The sequence below is a fragment of the Solea solea genome, chromosome 6, assembly GCF_958295425.1.
Source record: "Solea solea chromosome 6, fSolSol10.1, whole genome shotgun sequence".
Taxonomy (NCBI): domain Eukaryota; kingdom Metazoa; phylum Chordata; class Actinopteri; order Pleuronectiformes; family Soleidae; genus Solea; species Solea solea.
In genome coordinates this window covers 13,636,847-13,655,599 of record NC_081139.1, presented here as the reverse complement: position 1 = coordinate 13,655,599, position 18,753 = coordinate 13,636,847, and the positions used below count along the sequence as shown (strand labels likewise).

The 18,753-nt window shown below is 42.1% G+C and overlaps 1 protein-coding gene across 4 annotated transcripts in view; it reads right to left on the bottom strand.

The window, feature by feature from the left end:
• Window positions 1–16,423, bottom strand: part of LOC131460822 (semaphorin-3F-like) — a 56,194-nt gene extending 39,771 nt beyond the window's left edge. For 2 of the 4 annotated variants that reach the window (XM_058631629.1, XM_058631628.1), the window contains exons 1-2: window positions 15,921–16,423; window positions 14,084–14,250 (exon numbers count right to left, since the gene is read on the bottom strand). In XM_058631629.1, the coding sequence (XP_058487612.1) occupies window positions 14,084–14,201 (118 nt within the window). In that variant the 5' untranslated portion in view covers window positions 14,202–14,250; window positions 15,921–16,423. The remainder of the gene's footprint in view (window positions 1–14,083; window positions 14,251–15,920) is intronic. The other 2 variants (XM_058631627.1, XM_058631626.1) reach the window with 2 other exon arrangements.
• Window positions 16,424–18,753: the final 2,330 nt, after the last annotated feature.

Here is an 18,753-nt window from a genome sequence, read left to right as displayed (position 1 = left end):
AGATGCAAGTGACGGAGTCTGCCGTCTCTATACTCTAGTAACAGTAGATTATACTGTAGCTATCAGCTCTAGTGTTCATTTCTATTTAGGCTAAAGACCGAGCAAACTCCACTGTGGAGGAACGTTCCTCTTTCTCACACTCTTTGGCCTTACAGCACCCAGCAATTGAACATCAATTCAGTCTTTGTCATCCCAAAGGGGACCACATTTATAGATTTGTTCAACTTCGCCAAACAGAACAAATAGCCGTTCCAATTTGTTAGCATTTAATGGGGCATGTTATTATTGGCCCTGCTGAGACATATTACACAGAAAGTCAAACGCGATAACGCTGACGTTATTCCACATCATTTACACTATGTTGATTCAAGGTTTGATTGTGCAAACCATTGCCACGGGACCAAGTGATGTCATCAATGTACTTTATTATCAGTCGACTAAAAATAGACGTTTTCCATTTCGTTTGGCAGAGCGTCCACGTTTCCTAAGTCAACAAGGACTTATAAGCTTATAAGCTATATAAGCTTTGTCTCAACCCTTTGGCATTTATACCATGACAAGGATGTATCTCATCAACTGCTACCTCAGAGGAAAATGTTAATCTGATCTGAACAGGAACACACTCCTAAAACCAGTGTTTGGCTGCTTTCGCTTCCAAACCTCACTTTCTGTCACTCTCTCTCTGCATCAGGCGATGCACAGCTGTGAACAAGGCAGAGCCTTCTGCTATTATCCAGGCTCCTGCCACACCCACACCATGGTTCTGAAAAACATTTTAATTGACAGAGCAATTAAGTGAGACAAGTCAAAACAGAGCCCTTCTGGAGGCTCCCTGTGAGGAGAGAGTAATCTACCTCCCCGGGCAAGTTTTTCTTGAGAATGTGGAGTATTCATCAGAGAGGGACAGTTCACTGCAAAGAAAATATCTGGGGAAAAGTGTGGTAAACTGCTGTATATCACCGCTGGGAACAGTGGGAGATGAATTGATGTGCATCTCCACTTGAGGGTCACGCCATATTTTACTTGATTTACTACATATCTGGCATGTGTTATAATACTGCCAATGGGTTTTTTTCCAAAACCACATGATGGGCTATTAGACTTTCTTGCTTTTAGTGTACTTCCAAGCAGGTTTATACCCATTCCAATATGAACATTTAATTTAAGGCATGAAAATTGCAATAATTACAATAAAAATCGTGCATACTATATTTTTTTTTATTTATATATATTATCCATATTATAACAACATATTCATTTTCCTCATTTAAGAGCTTTTAAAGCAGCAGTTCTTCCGAGTAATGAACATGTGACCCAATGATAAATAATAGAAATAATAATAAACACAGTTTAACACCATCAAACTCAGGCTTTTTTGTTCCTAACATACATGTGAGGGAAGACGTTAGAACCAGGGCTGCACCTTGAAGTTCCACTGAAATCAAACTTCTAAGAGTAGAACTTAACTTTTAACATTCATCTGTCACCACTCCTCACGATCAACAACCACTTGTGCCGCATTAAAATCAGAATGAACATGAAGGTATCCTTACTCAGTCTTGTATCTTACATCTCATGTGCACAAAACGTTTAATTAAATTGTATTACTGTGTAAGATTATTCACAGCAGGCTTTTAGCGGAACCCAGTCCATTGAGACAAAATGAATAATAATGTCCACAGGCGTTATCAACAAACATTTACCATCGCATGGAAACATCCATCCCAACAAACACATAAATTAGGAAAGAGAGGAAACAGTTTGACAGGTAAACCATCAGGTGTGTCAGTGATTGTCCGCAGTCATGACAGCTCTTTTCAGAGCTGATTCAATCTTACCCTCTGATTAACGCATAAAAGTGAATTTTCTTGACATCTCAAATGGCAACCACTGCCAAGCAGCTGAGGCATGTTGCTAAGAGGGTGAGAGAGAGAGAAGTGGGGACGTATTAAAGTAAGTATGGTGAAGGTAGAGGAGGGACCCAGCTGTGAAAAGACTCATAACGTATCTATCAGCAATTCTGCTGTCTGCATGTTAAAGCTATTTTAGAACTTGTCATAACATGGATCTTTTGTTCTATGAGTTCTTTCTCTTCCTGCCATGTTTTGACAAGGTGAAAGAAAATGTGATGGTGAACAGAAAGGCAATCCTAAAACATAATGTCATTTGAAAATCCCACATATTCATGTATTCCTGCTGTTCCATAGCCTCTAAAAAGAAAGGAAAATTCAGGTTGGTACATTTTTTGGACTGACGAGGAGACTGATTTTATGCTGTCAGCTTAAAAAAATAGGATATTCTGAAGTGGATGGTGGAAAGACTCAGAATAGTGCTTGACGTCCTAACAACCCGCTAAATCAGAAACCACCTAATACTAAAAAGCTATGAGGGGGCGTGTTACCCCCAAGCACAGTAGAGAGAGAGACACTCTCAAAAATCTACTGGTATACAGTAACAAGGCAAATCTAATAGCATCATCTGCGTGGCGACCCCGAGAGAGAGGAGAAGCCGAAAAAGACAAAAAAAAAGAAAGTCAGAAAATGTACTTGATGAACCAACAATTTCCATGCACTCCAGCTCAGCCAGTGAGTCCTAAGATGCCCTGGAGATTAACCCACAAACACATGACTGAGCTGTATGCTTGGCTCAACACAGACACTGAAGAGTTAATTCCACAGTGCATTCCATCTCCTCAGTGTGTTGTTAAACATGCTGCATCTCACTTAATCATCATTTATCTCTCCACCACTAATTAGTTCCAATCAATTACCTTTGCTCAATGCTCCTTCCCCGATTTAAAAAAAAACAACAGGAAGCACTGCTTATTCACTGCTGCTCTTTTTGCCGGCCTTTTAAATATTCCCTCGGGTTAGTCTCACAAGCTTTTTTTTCTGCCAGGGGGCCTTTGAAAGCCATTGCTCAACACAGAGTCCTGCGTGTGACAGAGGGGGACGCTTTGGACACTTGGACACCCTCTCGGGTCTCGCACTATGAAGGAGGGGAAGTTAACTTACTTAACTATGGCGTTAAGGTAGCAAACACTCGTCACAGTTAAGCTGTGCTCCATCTGACAGTTATGAGCAGAAGAGGAGAAACGCTGTAAAGGTGGGTGATGATATCAGTCATTAGCATCTGAGGTAGAGTTGGGAAGTTTGTACAAGCAGTAAAAGCAGCAGAAACACAACCACGACAGTAACAGATGCATGGATGGCTGCTTGCACACCAGTGACAGAATATGGACAGTTACTGACTTTCTATGTGTGTAACTTTTTGACTTGGGAAGCCTCTCTAAAACTCCTTCCGCACTTTCTGCAACTCTATTCCTCACTGTGCACTCTTGGCTGTCTTTTATTTCCACCCTGGAAGATGAAACATACGCATGTCACAACTGCGAAGGTAGGAGAAGAGAAGTGATGCTAAAACCTGATCCACACTGTAGCCCACGAGAGAGAGAGAGATTTTGGATAGTTTCCGATAGGAGTAGGAGTGAAATCTTAGCCTACTCTGCCTGCCACTCTTCCTCCTCTCTGTCCTCCTTTCTCTGTCTAACCCTCCCTCTGTCAGGCTGCTTCATCACAGACTCTGGGTCTGTTTGTCTTCTCACAGAAAGGAAATGCAAAGTAGGCTGCTTCGAAACTCTGGGAAACGCCACAGGACGTCCCTCGGGGAAATTAAATACGACCACTAATCCACACGGTAAAGTGGCAATAAAGTATTTATTAACCCCCAAAGAAGGGCTAAGCAGGAAAACAAGCAACTGGGTTAAGAAGTCAGCCAGGGACTTGCACACAGCAACAGCAATCCTCTCATTGGAAGACTTACAAAACAATGAGAGGACGTGCAGAGCTCAGAGCATATGCATCTTGCTCAGACAATCAAGGAGATCAGAGAATCAAAGAGGGGAGTGAGTGATTGAACAAAGTGAACAACATTAAGGTATTACTAAATAGTTTCACAAACACATCCCCTGATACTCACAAGCTTATGTGCTTTCACACTGTAACACATCGCACACTATTGCTTTGGTATGGTGCCAGATTAGAGAGGAGGACGTAAACAATCGCTACTGCTCCTCTCGACTTTTATTTTCCCTGCATGTGAGGACCTCATTTTTCACCTCCATTCAAAACTGCTGTCCTCCCTTTGCAGCGCCACAGTGGTGCTCCTTGGACCTGGACAGAGGAATCTATAGGCAGCATAGAAAAAGGCCTGCGGGATGCTGTGCGCAACATTCATTGGAGGGGGAAAAAAAAGGCCCGATGCCAGTTTGACGCCCACCCCCAGGTCTCCCAGAATGTGAATGAACTTCTGTGAATATGAGGCAAACCTACACAAACGCCCCTGCAGCTATAGGACCTTCACAGGGGGAAGAGTGTGTGGGCGACGTCAAACAACACCACCAACAAGGGGAGTTGCATGCCAGGGTTCCTCTTTTGACACTTTGTCACCAATCAAGAGGAGGTAGCGCCACAGGAGGGGGGCCTGAAAGGATAGGTCACTGACAAAAACCGCTGGCTCTGGCCCAGCCTCTATAGATGTCAATGAGTGTCCATCTCCATATACTGCAATTAACACCTACTCCACCAACAGGCAGGAGGCAGCAATGGGGACATCTCAAAATCAGCATTTCAAAACCATCGCACGACAAAGACATCAAAGTGCATGCATTGTTTAATGCCAGAGTGCCCTTATGGGCTAAACTCTTCAACGTCTCTTCCATACAGCCTCATTTCCCCCTCAATGATGTGGAATAGTGTATGACCTCATCGGAGGAGGTGGGAAGAAGGGACCAACCATACAGAAAGGATTAGATGGCAGGGTTCAGTTGGGTGAAACGCTGACTGTGATTTACTCTTTCAAACAAACACCATATCAGTATGGGGAATGTTGATTTACTTATTGTAGCCTGTGGCTGTTGATTGATGTCTCACTGAATAGAAGAAGGGCAGCACTGTGTCTGCCTTTAATCACGTCTTTCCATCGAGTGGAATGGTTCCAGTACGATACATATTTTTTTGTTTTCCCATTAGGAACAGTATCAAAATAACCGTCCCCGACCGCTCCATTTTTTCGGAACCCTTCCCTTAGGGTGCTAGAGTAATGGTACGGTACAGGCTTGCGTTTCCACTGAGAACAGCACCTTTATTTGATAGGCACATAGCGTGACAACGAACCAGATCTCAAAAGTCAACAACAAAGCAGACAACAATGGAGGACATCCAAGCTTTGCATGAGAATATACTGTGGGCATTGAAGAAACATCGCTCTCAAGGGAGTGACGTTTTTCTGTCATGGGTGGAGGCAGACCGGCTCCACCCTGATCTTACTGTGCCTTATTACTCTGGTACCCCAAGGGAAGGCTGCCAAAAAAAAATGAATGGCAGGGTTGGTTGGTTATTGTTGGAAATATTCCTAATGGAAAACAGAAATTCATAACGTACTGTACCAAACTGAACCGTTCCACCCAATGGAAACAAGGCTTTAGTGTGAATGGAACCAAGGGCATGTACGCACATGCAGAAACTGGCTCCTTTCATTTTTATTGAACATCTGATACTTGACCCGGCTGAACTGATGCATAAACACTGCACTGATTAAAAGCAACCATACGTTTCAGAACAGGCTCCAGTTAAATAGATTACGTGGCTGATGAATGACTTGTAAAATGTTGGTTCGAAACATGGTTTAAATACAGACTTAATCCAGGTCAGCAAATGACTTCACCATCACTGGCATGACAATGTTTATGTAACTTTTGTAATCTGTACGTTTGCAGCATGTATCTAGATCATGAAACAAAGATTAAGTGTCAGTGAACTGAGAACAATTTATATATTATATACCATGCAGTGCCTGACACTGGTTCTTTAAGTATTAGTAGTGTTCCAGCTTCTCCTGATATGATGTAATTTACATGCTGTATGATGTGATATTCACAGACCAAGGTATTTGGCATAAAAAGTTCTACTAGTCTAGAGAATATGACGATACATTAGTCGTGCATAGTGCTTCATTAAGTGTCCTGCACAGAATTTGCAACATAGTGCATATCATTTGAATGTGATCTTTAAACGACACACAAATATTGTTCCCTTTATTCAAAGTCACTGTGTATTTACTGTAGCCTTCAAAGAGAGGAAGTCTCATCACTCATTACTGCTCCTAGCAGCGTACGCAATGTAACTCAATCCCCCACGGGCAGAGGGTGAGAAATGATATTGAGGTTGTAGACCAGAGGAGGGGCTCTGGCCTTGACCTCTACAGTCAGTGTCATGGCCTTCCACTTGACCTTTGAAGAACTACCACAGAGCTGGATCCACACAGGCCTGAATGTCTGAGAGTACTTTTAAAAGCTGATATACCAGTGCTGGGCTTTTTTATACACGCAGCCACAAACAGCCAGTGGATGGAGGCAATGTGAGCGACTCTCATGTGCTGTATCTGCATACAGCTTGTAAATGTGGTCACAGGAGACAAATCTAGGACGTATTAATGCCAGGTGTGAAGAATCGTAGGCTATTCCCTTGTGATTAGACCTTAGATCAGGATGGAAACGTAAACACCAGGTCTGAACAGGTCATATGATGGCACAGTTTGCCTGTGGGTAGATAACGAGTCCCCCTCGCGTCCTGCTTCATTTGGTTTCACTTGAGAAGCACATTGAGAGAAGGTATTATCAGAGTCTAAACTGTAAACCCACTGTGGCACTTGGGTGCAGCCTTGAGCGTGGTCACCGACCGTGTCTGATCCGTCTGGACCATTATTCTATCTGACACCTTAATCTGCCACTAGAGAAACACTAGTGCTAAGAATATATAGTGTTGAGCTCCAGCAGTGGTGCAGAGACAAAAGCCAGTGTGAGTTCTCGACCCGTTTATCCAGTCTACGCTATTGTCCTGTTTTCACAGGTGAGAAAAGACACCAAATCCCACAGGAACTTTTAATTATACCATCTAGAAAAAGCACCAACCTTGAAGCTTAGCAGGTGCACTAAATACCCAGTTGCCGAAAGCAGTCTGGCCACTATGTCAATCATGAGAACACGACAGTATTATCTGTGGAACAAAGAAGTAGCACCATAGCAAAATCATTCTGACTGACAGTTTCCTTCACACCACTGTTAAAGTTTTATAAAATCCCACCTCGCATTATGTGACTGACATAATCTCCGGTTACTATAATGACAGACAAACCTCACCCCGGCAGCTATTGTGATTACAGGAAATCACCGAGCACGGTTTCATTATTTGGTTTTAACATGTGGAATCCTTTACTTACTGCATCATGTTTGCCCCACATTCTGCATCGACCTAAAAGACATAATTGCATCAGCTCCGCTCTGTTTGTAATGGTCGCTCTGATTCTGTACTCCTGCGAAGCTGGAACAATTGAACTTCCATGAATTAAAAACACATGAATGGTGATGCTGCACAGGTGGGCAGAAAGTGATTCACAATAATCTGCACAGTTTGACTGGTATTTTCCGCTCCACTGAGAAGGGATCCGGAGGGAGGTGGAGGCAACAGATGCAACAACATGCCCATGAAAGACAAGACGGACAGACAACACTGGCTCCTTAGTGTTTTTGTCAGACAATCTCAGTTTCAGTGGAGGAGAAGCACTGACACAGCCCGTAACTTGACTCAGGGGCTGATACCACAGGTGAAACCCCGAGCACAGATGAAGCACCATGCCCTTAACACAACATATCCCTCTTTCTGCAGATGCTAAAAGAGAGTGGTACTGACATGCCAGGAATCTCAAACACCCTGGTCCCTGTGCATTAACTGCTGTTTCCATGCAAGGGGGGGGAGGATAAATGAGTGGAAGAGGGAAGACTGCAGCAGGACACCACGCAGTCAAAGACGGGACTATATTTAGTCGCCACTCTGTCACCTTCATTTTCCTCTGCCAACGATAATCCCCTATAGAGATGAATAAGAACCGCGTTACCTGCAAACACAGTACAGTATATCCAGCAGCCATTGGCCAGATGTTAAAGAAAACAACATTTCCTCTTTATCAAACCTTAGGAACACCCAAGCGGTCTGTGATAGACTTTTACAACCTTGCAGCCATGTGCCATGATAGTCAGATAGGGCAAGGTGCCAAGAGACTATATTCTATATCACTCAGGTACAATGACTTTTTTCATGGGCCATCATAAAAGGAAGGCTTGTGTGTGCTTAACAAGCATGGGACGAAGAGGATAGAGGATACTCAAGAAACACCAGCGCTGGGTGGGAGGCACAGACAGCACTGATGGTTGGCTGACACAGCTATGAGATGACACTTTGACCACAATTTTATTTTGCACAGAGAAACTGGCACCATCGGAGACAAACACAAGATCAGTGCAGGTTTCAGGGGCAACGTGCAGAAAAGGTGCCAAGAGGAATATCACACATCTCCCACACATACAGTATAGTTGAGCAGGAGGGAGAGAGAGAGAACAGCACTGTCTAATGGTGCAAGACAGATTTAATATCTAAGTTTAAGTGCAGATCACTTTGTGCCACATTTACCAGCTTTAAATACATCTTTACTGCGATGGGCATCACTTCAATGGTTGTCAGCAGCAAACGGTGCTATTTGCAGTTTAACTTTTCAGAGATGAAGCATTACCACACGAGATACCATCAAAATGTCATCTCCTGTTCTCTAAAGTAAGAATGAGAACTTAAATATAGGAATTCTTTTAACCTGTAAGTGTTGTTTTTTTCTTATGTTGACAGAGAACATAGAACTATTAATAATAAAAATCATAATTTGCTAATCGCTTTGTTTCAAACGGCATTTAACGGATTTAATTTAGCCATTTTTAAGAGCTACTAAGAGCATACTACATGCATATCATCACTTAGGAATTCACAATAATCAAATCAAACTGCCCAATAAAGACAAGTCGAATCATATTATGTGGAGAGGAAATATTTGCCACAGTATAGCAAATTGCATGTTCTTAGCACGACAGCAAAGACTGTTAAAACAAAAAAAACAACAGCAAATTTAGCTTTACTTACAAAAGAATATAAAAATATTTAATTTAACAAAGATAAGACAATTCACATAGATCATTCAAATTCAGCATATGTTGTACTTTAGACCGAACTTGTGCTCTTTTTCTCCCTCAGCTGTCGCTATCGCATCATCCTCATTGCATTCCACTGAAACCAATGTAGCAACTGGTCCGGAAATAAAAACTAATCATGGTTTCTATCAGTCATCCAACAAACTGGGGGCATGGTTAAGGTTTGAGGTGCTCAGTGGCAGGCAGATAATCGATCCCTGATTCCCAACCTGTCAATCTCTCTCTCAGTGTTTAGATATAAACCCTGACTGGATGATCATCTAGCAGCAGGTTTGGACAGGTCAGCCTTTCATTTAAGTACAACTGCGGCAAGTTTTGCAATTGCAATGACACAAAGAATCTATTATTATTATTATTATTATTACCATGACACTGAAGCTTTAGTGGATTTGCATCCTAGATACAAAACCACACCTCCAAACTTTTCTCCACCAATGACGTCCTCTGCATCACAGTGTTGGATTAACCCCGTTTCTCGAACCCTGGGTTCAGACCAGACACGACAAGAACCATCTTCTCTACCCACACTCAATCAAACTTCAAACATTTGAGTTATGAAGGCGACTGACAAGTAAGTGACGCTCCTGACAGGTGGATCACAGCAGAGTGCAAGCTGCACCAGACCAAGCTGCGTTTGCACTTACACCACTATCACCACCCTACCGACTGTGTTCAGTGGTTAACCACCGTGCTTCAAGGGAGGAGAGAATTTTAAACTAAATATAACTGGGCTTTGCTGCTGTGGAGACATGCTGAGGGGGTCTGGGACATGGCCAAAGTAACAGTGGTTTTCAATGCTTTGTCAGTCATTACTTTGCTACCGTGGGGGATAGACGGACTCAAAGCTCACAAACAATAATTACAGATCACAGCTGGGGCACTGCCTCTGTGGCCACCACACATTTCAACAATGCTGCAACATCAGAGTTAGGTTCAAGGTGCACCAGTGTGTGGGAGAAATCCTGTACATTATCAACAACAGCAGTGATCAGCGACGGTAACGTCACATTGTATTTATTTAAAAGTTCACTATAGAAGGGTGTCATTACAAATTCTCCAAAGAAACAACAGTATATTGGTCTCTTTGAGATATAATATAATATTGAGTCAACACTCAGCTGGCTCCGTCATACTTAATCAGGTGAGTGATAAGATAAGAAAGACGCCTGATGTATAGAGCGCCAAGAAGAAAGTGACCACTGAAAAGGTATTGTGTAAAAAAAAAAAGAAGAAAAAACAGTAATAACAGTTTAAACATTTACCAGTAGAAGTGACGGCATGGCGACAAGGGCAGCCACACACCTGCTATAGCCATAGCGACTTATTGAACCTCCTCGCTCCAACACAAAACACACTCGGCCACACACACACTTACACCCAATATAGACTTAAGACTCTGTCGAGGAGTAAAAATAGGAGCCTGGTGTTTGGAGGGTGTGCAGATGACAAATATGTGGAATAATGAGGAGCCCGAGTCACTTGGTTTTACTGCCACCTGCAATGCTAGTGGTAAGTGTGTGTATTGTTGCAAAGTTGACCCACATTCTGTTGCTGTCCCTGTGGATTTGGCCTTGTGTGTACGAGGAGGGAGGAGGGAGGAGGACATGCTCTAATCCTTATGATGTTGTGGTAAAAGGTCTTTCCCTTTGTTCCCCCACATCATTATCCCATTGCTGGTGTTGCCAGAGGAGTCATTTCAAATTTCATTAATACCAACTGGAAAATGGTGAGTGGTTCATTGAGTTTATTCAAACGCAATTTCTGTGGCTCCACCTTCAGATGTAGATTATGTCTATGTGGCTTTTCCAAGTGAATATTTACAGTCATGGAGACTCTTGACCCTCTGTCTCCGTTTCTTCCTGTTTACCGGTTGTCTGTTTATCTACGCAGACTAAAAGATGCCTTTGTTTAAACATATCTAAGACATCAGTAAACCTTTTTAGTCACCAGTTTACTCCTACAGCCTATCAAGCAGCATAGAAACCACAGAGTGCAATTTGTTTTGAATATGAATGTCCGTTTCCTTGTGATTAATTTAAGGTTTAAGGTTCAAGGTTTATATGTAGTATAAGGCCTGACATAGCAAAGCCATAAGCATGGATTTAGAGTTGGCCAAGAGTGGTGATGTTATACTCTTTACAAAACATGGCATTGCAAACTTCCACTGGATTGTTTTGTCCTTCAGAAAAATCTAATGTCTTCTGTTCTTGTTCTTCTCTAAATGGAGTTGCAGAACAAAGACAGTTGCATGACTTGGGCCTTATCCACACAGAAACAGAACTTCCCGTATAAGATTTATTCAAACAACATTGTTGTCTCGCAGAGACTCGAACACAGCTCTTGACTTTCACATGTTAATTCAGTATTTCACTTCTCGTCTGCAGCGGGTCAGAGGACGTACTTGAATGCATCCTGAGGACAGATTTGTGTTCATCTATTAAAAAAAAAAATAACCCATTGTGATCAAATGCTAGGACGCATTCAAGACGCATTGGGTGCTTCAGACCTGTACTTAGTGCTGTCCACTTGTGATCACATCACTAGGTACGGATGTACAGTAAATACCGGGTCTAAACAAGGTAATAGATCTTATATAAGGTGACACCCACAGTCACAACCACAGGACACGAAGAACTTACTGAAAAAAGGTTTTAGATTAAGTTTTAATCAAAAGTTAAAGTTTCTATCCAGTATGTTTATGACAGATACCTCACTGATGACACTTTGTTGCAAAAAAATTAAGAACCTTTAAGATATTGAGGTGTTTTTTTTTTTCAACTATGATGTATTATGGACAAATTTAGATGAAGCAAGTGGATAGAAAATTACAAAGATAAAACAACAACAAACAAAGGATTCCGTCTTCAAATAGTGAATTTGTTTGTATTCAAATGTGTCTTGACTTCACTTTTTGCACAGCAATTCTCAACAGTTGCAGGTAGAGTGTTTGATAATATTCCTGTTCCTAAGAATGCACTTCTTTGTGAATAAAAGTGTTTCATTCTCTCTCTTTCTGCAAAACATCAGGCACTGATTACACATGCTTTTGGGTCTTAACTCAGGGAGACTTCTTTTTTCCTCGCAAACTCTGCACATGATAAGCCTGAACAAAGTCTACTTCCAAGGTTTATCCCTGAGAAATGCTAATCTTACTGAAATGCAGATACAACTTTAAAGCCTTGGAGCATTTTGAGAGCGTGTCGACTTGTTTTCCAATATCACAGAAGGTGCTGTCACTGTCAAAAAAGCTGTGCACACTACATGGAGCCGAAGCAAAGCAATTAGGTGCCGATGATTTACTCTGGCTGCTTTAATAGGGACGTGTGGGCCTCCCAGATGGAGGTCATGGTTCTTAACCTCACTCCTCAGCTACCGAGTTAATCAGTTTGAAACATGTGTTCAGTTCTACGCTGAGCGAGACGTTCAGATTTACAGCTGCAGTTTGACTTCTTTCTTCTTCTTTTTTTCACAGCGGGATACAATGCCTTACTGATCAATAATTATAAAGAAGGAACCGATAATTTGCACGTTCTTTTGCCGCAGTCTCACATTAAAAAACCCACTTCTTCACGTCCTGTTCCACGAGGGATGCTGCGGAGAAGCAAACCGCCTTCCCAAACAGCTCAAGCAAAGAAAACCTAACGCATCATGATGCATCAGGGGAAGTGAAGCAAGCTTGCCAAGGTAAGGACTACACGGGCCTTCACAAAAAGCAATTAAGAGAGGGGGAGTCATAATATTGAATTGAGAGGGGGGGTGCATTCCTTTGAGAGAGGCAGCAGCAGTAGACTGTGAAATTCATATTGACTGGAGAGACAAACACGCACAGGTAAGCAGCACAGCCCAGCTTTTTCCACCATGCTTGTCAGCCGCAGAATGGTGCCTGCAGTTTGGGTGAGGTCAGCCATGCAAAGATGCACCGATATAGAGGAAAGTCTAAGAAACCCTTATAGAGCAAAAAACACACACAATCTATACGGCACTCTCAAAGCAACACCGCCTTTGTGTCAAGAATGAAATTAGAAAATATTTGAAAAAAAAAAAGAAAACTGCTGAACTCTGCATGTATGCTCACCGATGTGTAAAATCCTACTTGATTAAAGCAGGAAAATGCTTTCAACAATGAACCGTGCCCAGTCCACTTAATTAAGTCAACTTGTACGAGGGAGCGCTGGGAAATGGAAAGCAAAGCAAACAGGGGTGCTGCTGCTGCTGCCGCTCGCTCCCTCGGCTTTTCTCTGGATGCTAATCAAAGGCTTGATCTCCAAGCAGGACAGGCCTCGAGGACGTCGCTCTGCATGGCTGATCTTGGCAATTTGCTCTTGATAATACCCGCTCTCTTTCTCTCTCTTTCACTGCACCCCTCAAACCCCGGCAACCCATCAGTACAGTCGCAGAAACACACAAACACAGCCCCCCCCCCCCCAGATGAGCCTCACTAGGGAATAATTACATAATGGGGATAGAGTTATTACATGCTCTTTATTATCCCGTCTCTCTTTGTGCACCAATTTAGGGATTCCACAAAGAAAGATGATTGAAGATAAAGACGGTGCATTTGATAAACTAAAACAATAATCACTTGGGTTGTTTCAATATATGTATGAACATAAATCTTCAGGTTGCGCATCAGCTCAGTCACTGTGTTTTTAATTGTTTGTACAACGCAGGCCAGTGGAAGCATCTGGTGATTGTTACAATGCCTGGAGATGTGATGAGGGGGGGCAGCGAATGAGGAAAGCCTGATTTGTTTGTGGTCTGCTCTGTGGTGTAACACGAGAGTCCGGTGATGCTGTAAGTTCTTCCTCCGCACAGACCTTTCGGCGGTTATCAAAGCTGCAATCGCTCCGACTACACGTCCGTCACATCATCATCAGTCATTTGGCGAGCAAGCATGTGGCAGAGTTTAAGAAACCAGCAAAGATTATGACGAGTTTGAAATAGTCATGGCACCATTTGCAAACCAGGAGGGATGAGGTTCAGGCTTCCTACCTTTAAAAGAGATGAAGACGCGAGGTGCGGCCAGCGGATCATTGATCAATGGGTTGCCAAGGGCGAAGCTGGACAGTGCCAGGAGGGCGTGGACCGTCCACAGACAGTCCAGCTGCATGGTCAACCAACCTCCAGTCACACACAAAGACTGATGCTCTGTTTAATGTCTGCAGGTACAAAAGGAAACACGTGAGAAGATGCTTCCTCAATTTTACACAGCAATAAATAAATACAATAAAACACGCACATACATCTGTTGACACTAATTATTTTATGGGACATGTCAAATCAGTGGCTCCCAAACGGCCCCATTAACCCCAGCACTAAGGTGTGTGGAGATTACACCCAGATCTCTGCAAGGTTCCACAAAAAGAGTCCTGAAGCACAGGAGGTGAGTTTATTCACGGATGAGAACACAATGCTTCCTTCCATCTGGTGAAAAATGATGCTTGCATTTCAGAGTGTGACAAAGCAGTGGAAATGCCACAGTGAGTTTTTCTCCTGCTCTCATCCACACACCGAAAACACATTCCTACGTAGACGCCGTTTTACCTGAGTGTGCTTGTCTGTAATTATGGCCTCAGCTAATGCCAGGTCACACCGCGTCCCCACACGTCCCCACACTCACCAGACAAAGACTTGTGATTGGCTTTATGGAAAATAAAATATTAACTTCTTGCTGAAAGGCATGCTAAACGGTTCGATGACAAATGCTAATGGGACAGTTTAACAAGTGTCTCAAACAATAGCCGCGGACCATTAATTAAACCTTGGGGTTAAAGAATGCCAGACAGGGAGCCACCACAATGATCCACACACACACACATCACAGATGTCAGAGACATTCATCAACTCAACATCATTATCTCTACCACATGTCCACATTTACATGTCTAATTGAACTTTTTTTCTGTTTCTGTTTCTCTGGATTCACATTTCCACTGCAATCACTGGACAGTTGGACCGGGACACATCTAAAACACAACTTCGGAGTCATTGGTGCAGCCAAAGAGTCTTCTGCTGCCTGGCTGGAATGGATTTATGGGCATAAGCAGCTGTTTAAACCTTGGGTGTTTACATACAATTTGTTAAGCATCCAGCTGTTTATTCTGAGACAGAGGCCAAGTCCTTCACACAAGCACATGAACTCAAACAAGACTTTTACACACTCACATTAAACTAATAAAAAAAAAAAAGCCTGTACACACCAAGTCTCATTAGGTCACCCTGCGTCATTAAATCAAAACAAAACAAAGCAAATGACCAGTGTAAACTGCCAAACGCTCAATGGAACTTACAGCCTGTAGACAAAGGACAGTGACCACAAATCGGCTGCTTTATCCAGTGGTCAGAAAATAATGACAAATCTCACTACTCTGGTGTAAATGCTGATGATACCACATATTTAAAACTTTCTGATCAATGTTTTATTCACACTGTTGCATTCAAAAGAGATGCACACTAATTCCAATGTTGCTGGAACTTAATGTATATAGTGAAATGGGAAACGGGCTGGCAGCTTTGGTCACACATGGACGACAGAACTGTAAACAGTCTGGTGCGCTATCAGCGCGCACAGTTAACTGGGCAGAAATTAAACAAATAGTCACGGTGATGGCCGCAAGAATGAAAGCCTGTGCTCTATCAGAAACATTTGTTAGAATTATAATAATAGAATCAATATTTATGAGAGAAAATAAAGCAGAAAGGGGGGAAACGCTGCAAATAAATGATAAAGAAACACACCCAAATACGCACAGCGAACCTTTCATTTTAATTCAAAGAAAATAACAATGATCAATAGATAATAACAAGCAGCAATCAACAGGAGATTTACCTTGTTGTTCCAAATATAACTTCAGGTCCAACCTTGTAAGTCATTGAAAATAAAACAATTCCAACAGATCGACCACTTCCACCTCCAAATATAGATCAATACTAATTATAGTGGAAAATCCCGGTGCTGCCGCTGGACAGTCCGTGTTCAAGCAGAGCGGTTTCCGTGGATTATACCTGCGCTCAGCGTGCGCTTAATGGCACCAGAGTTGACAGCGTGGTGTGACAAAATGAAAAAGGGGGAGAAAAAAAAAGAAATGTTTCTCTAGTTCAATCTTCTGTGGGACCGCGAGGTGTGGAGATGTTGAGGGCGCACGACCACGTTCAACATCTCATGGGAGGAAATAGTACAATTTAAAAAAAAAAGAGTTGGAAACAAAAAGTCCCCGTGGGTTAGAAGAGGTCCAGACACGCAGCGTGTGCTCCTCGGGAAAGTTAAGCGCTCCTGACTGTAGGGAGGCAGGACACAGCAGGTGGATGCAGAGGCACATTTGCCTTAAACACACCCACAAGGCGGGCAGCGCGGAGACGAGCCGCCCATCAGATTCTGCTGTGGAGAGAGACACGATCTGGTTTTTATACACATGGATCACGTCAGGGAAGCTCATCATGATCGTTACTGTCACACAAACAACACAACTTTAAGACGAGGCAACATTCGTTGACCTGTAGGTTTTTACTGTTACTTTATAGTGGTAACACAATTTAATCTCATCAGATATATTGTTAGACAATTGTCTTTTCTTTTTTATTTTGCATCTTTCTTTGCTTTTTTTTTTTTTTGCCATAGTAGCACCATTTGCAGTGTCACACAAAGCACAAACACGATGAATCACACAAAACAACCACAGCAAAGAGAGACCAAATCATGGGAACCTGTGTCTGTGGTAATAATTCATATTCACAATTAAATTATAATATAATAATAATAATTAAAATATATAAATTTAGAGTGGGCTGACTCTGACGCCATACTTTATTACAGTACTGGAGAATGCTCATAATGAATGACTTTTAAAAGAGAAAAACATATCCTCAATCCAATACAGCATGAATAGGCAAAATGTTTATAGTAGAAATTCAACTTTTAAATGAAATCCACCTAAGTATCTATATGATCCTGGGTCTAAACCTGGGTCCAAACAGGTTTCTCACCAGGGGGAATAGGTTCAAATTCAAATGACTCTACAGCTGAGACTGATGAACATTTCCTCTGTGTCTGCTCAGTTTAGCTGGTGATGCATTATTTTACTTACTTAAAACTTGAGACAGTGCTCAGAATCATTTATTCCATCAATGGGTCGAGCTTGAAAATGATCAATTTGAAATAGAATATGCAAAATTCTAGCCTCAGTAAGATTTTTCATGCATTCATTGATTCATTCATTGTCTATTGTCACAGTGGCTTTAACTGCATTCACAACATTCACACAGTCAATTTCAATTGCAATGAATCTCATGCATGTTTTTGAACTGTGGCAAGAAACTGGAGATAACCAATGCACACACAGGGAGAACGTGGTGCAAGCTCCATGCAGGAGCCCTCAGTCAGACCAGGTCACGAACCCTGGTCTTTTTGCTGTAAGGCAACAGTGCTAGCCACTACACCGCCCTGTAGAACCACATTAATATTATCACATAAGTTTTTCTTCTTCTAAGTCATTTTGTGTCACAGAGGTCACAGTTCACACACAGGTGATGCAGGGATGGAAGAAAAATCCACCACAGGTCAGCCCAACCACTGAGAATGTGTAATTCACCTTTAATCAACGGCTTCTCCTGAGTCACATTTGTCAAATCACAAATATAATCGCTAATTTTAGAGCGAAAGAATCTTGAGTGAGACACATTCATAACAGCAGAGGAATCTCTGCAGGATCTGCTATAAAAATGTGCCTCATTTACACACAGACAAGTGATTTATTAACATCATTATCATTCATTTTGCATCATCCAGTCTCATCCAAAACATTACTCTCTGAGTGTGTCTGATTTGCATTGCAGAAAGGTGGAGGTGCACGCTGTAATTCCTTCCTTCCCGAATAAGAACAAAAAAAAGGTTCCTCTTGCAGCTGCTATAGTATGGCACGGTGTCTGTCCCGAAGGAGGTGTTTGCTTGCTTTGGAACAGTCGACTGTATTTTCATCTTCTATCACTGTGACAACCAGCGAGACACCATCTGCCACCCACACATGAGGTTTGGAGAGAAAACGCTCAACGAGATTTGGCTTAAATGGCGCCTAAATGTGTTCTTATCCTCTAAATCAACAAGTGAGTGACTTCATAATAAATTAATTTGGTCACGTTCCCCCCATCTCAAATTTATTTCATTTTTAAAACTGCGTATTGCAAGATAAAATAAATGATGCACTTGGCAAAAGTTTGATCTTTGCAAGTTTATTGCAGCACCACACCGACTTCATTCTACTGAAGATTTGACCTGCCAAGTCAATTTCAGTGACTTAGAGCTCAGACAATGAGATGACTGTTGCTTCTGACTCGTCAGAAATTATAAGGTCATATCCTGGTCATAGCTGCTGATTTGAAAAAGGGTGAAAAATGTAATTCCTTTGATGTTACACAGAAAATGATGATAAAAATGCTTAATTTGCTCCTCTATTCACACACTGATAGGATGCCTCAAAGTCATGGAGTGAGCGCCTGTGAGGATTTTCTAAAGCTCTTTCAGAAAATTAAACATTTACCAATTTTTAATCATTTTCCATTCAGTGTTCTTTCACACCTGCATTATCTGCACCTCATTCAATCTGGAGGCTTTAAATTGCATGCGCCGGATTCTCCATTAAGCCCATTGGAGAGTTGGAGAGGAAGTT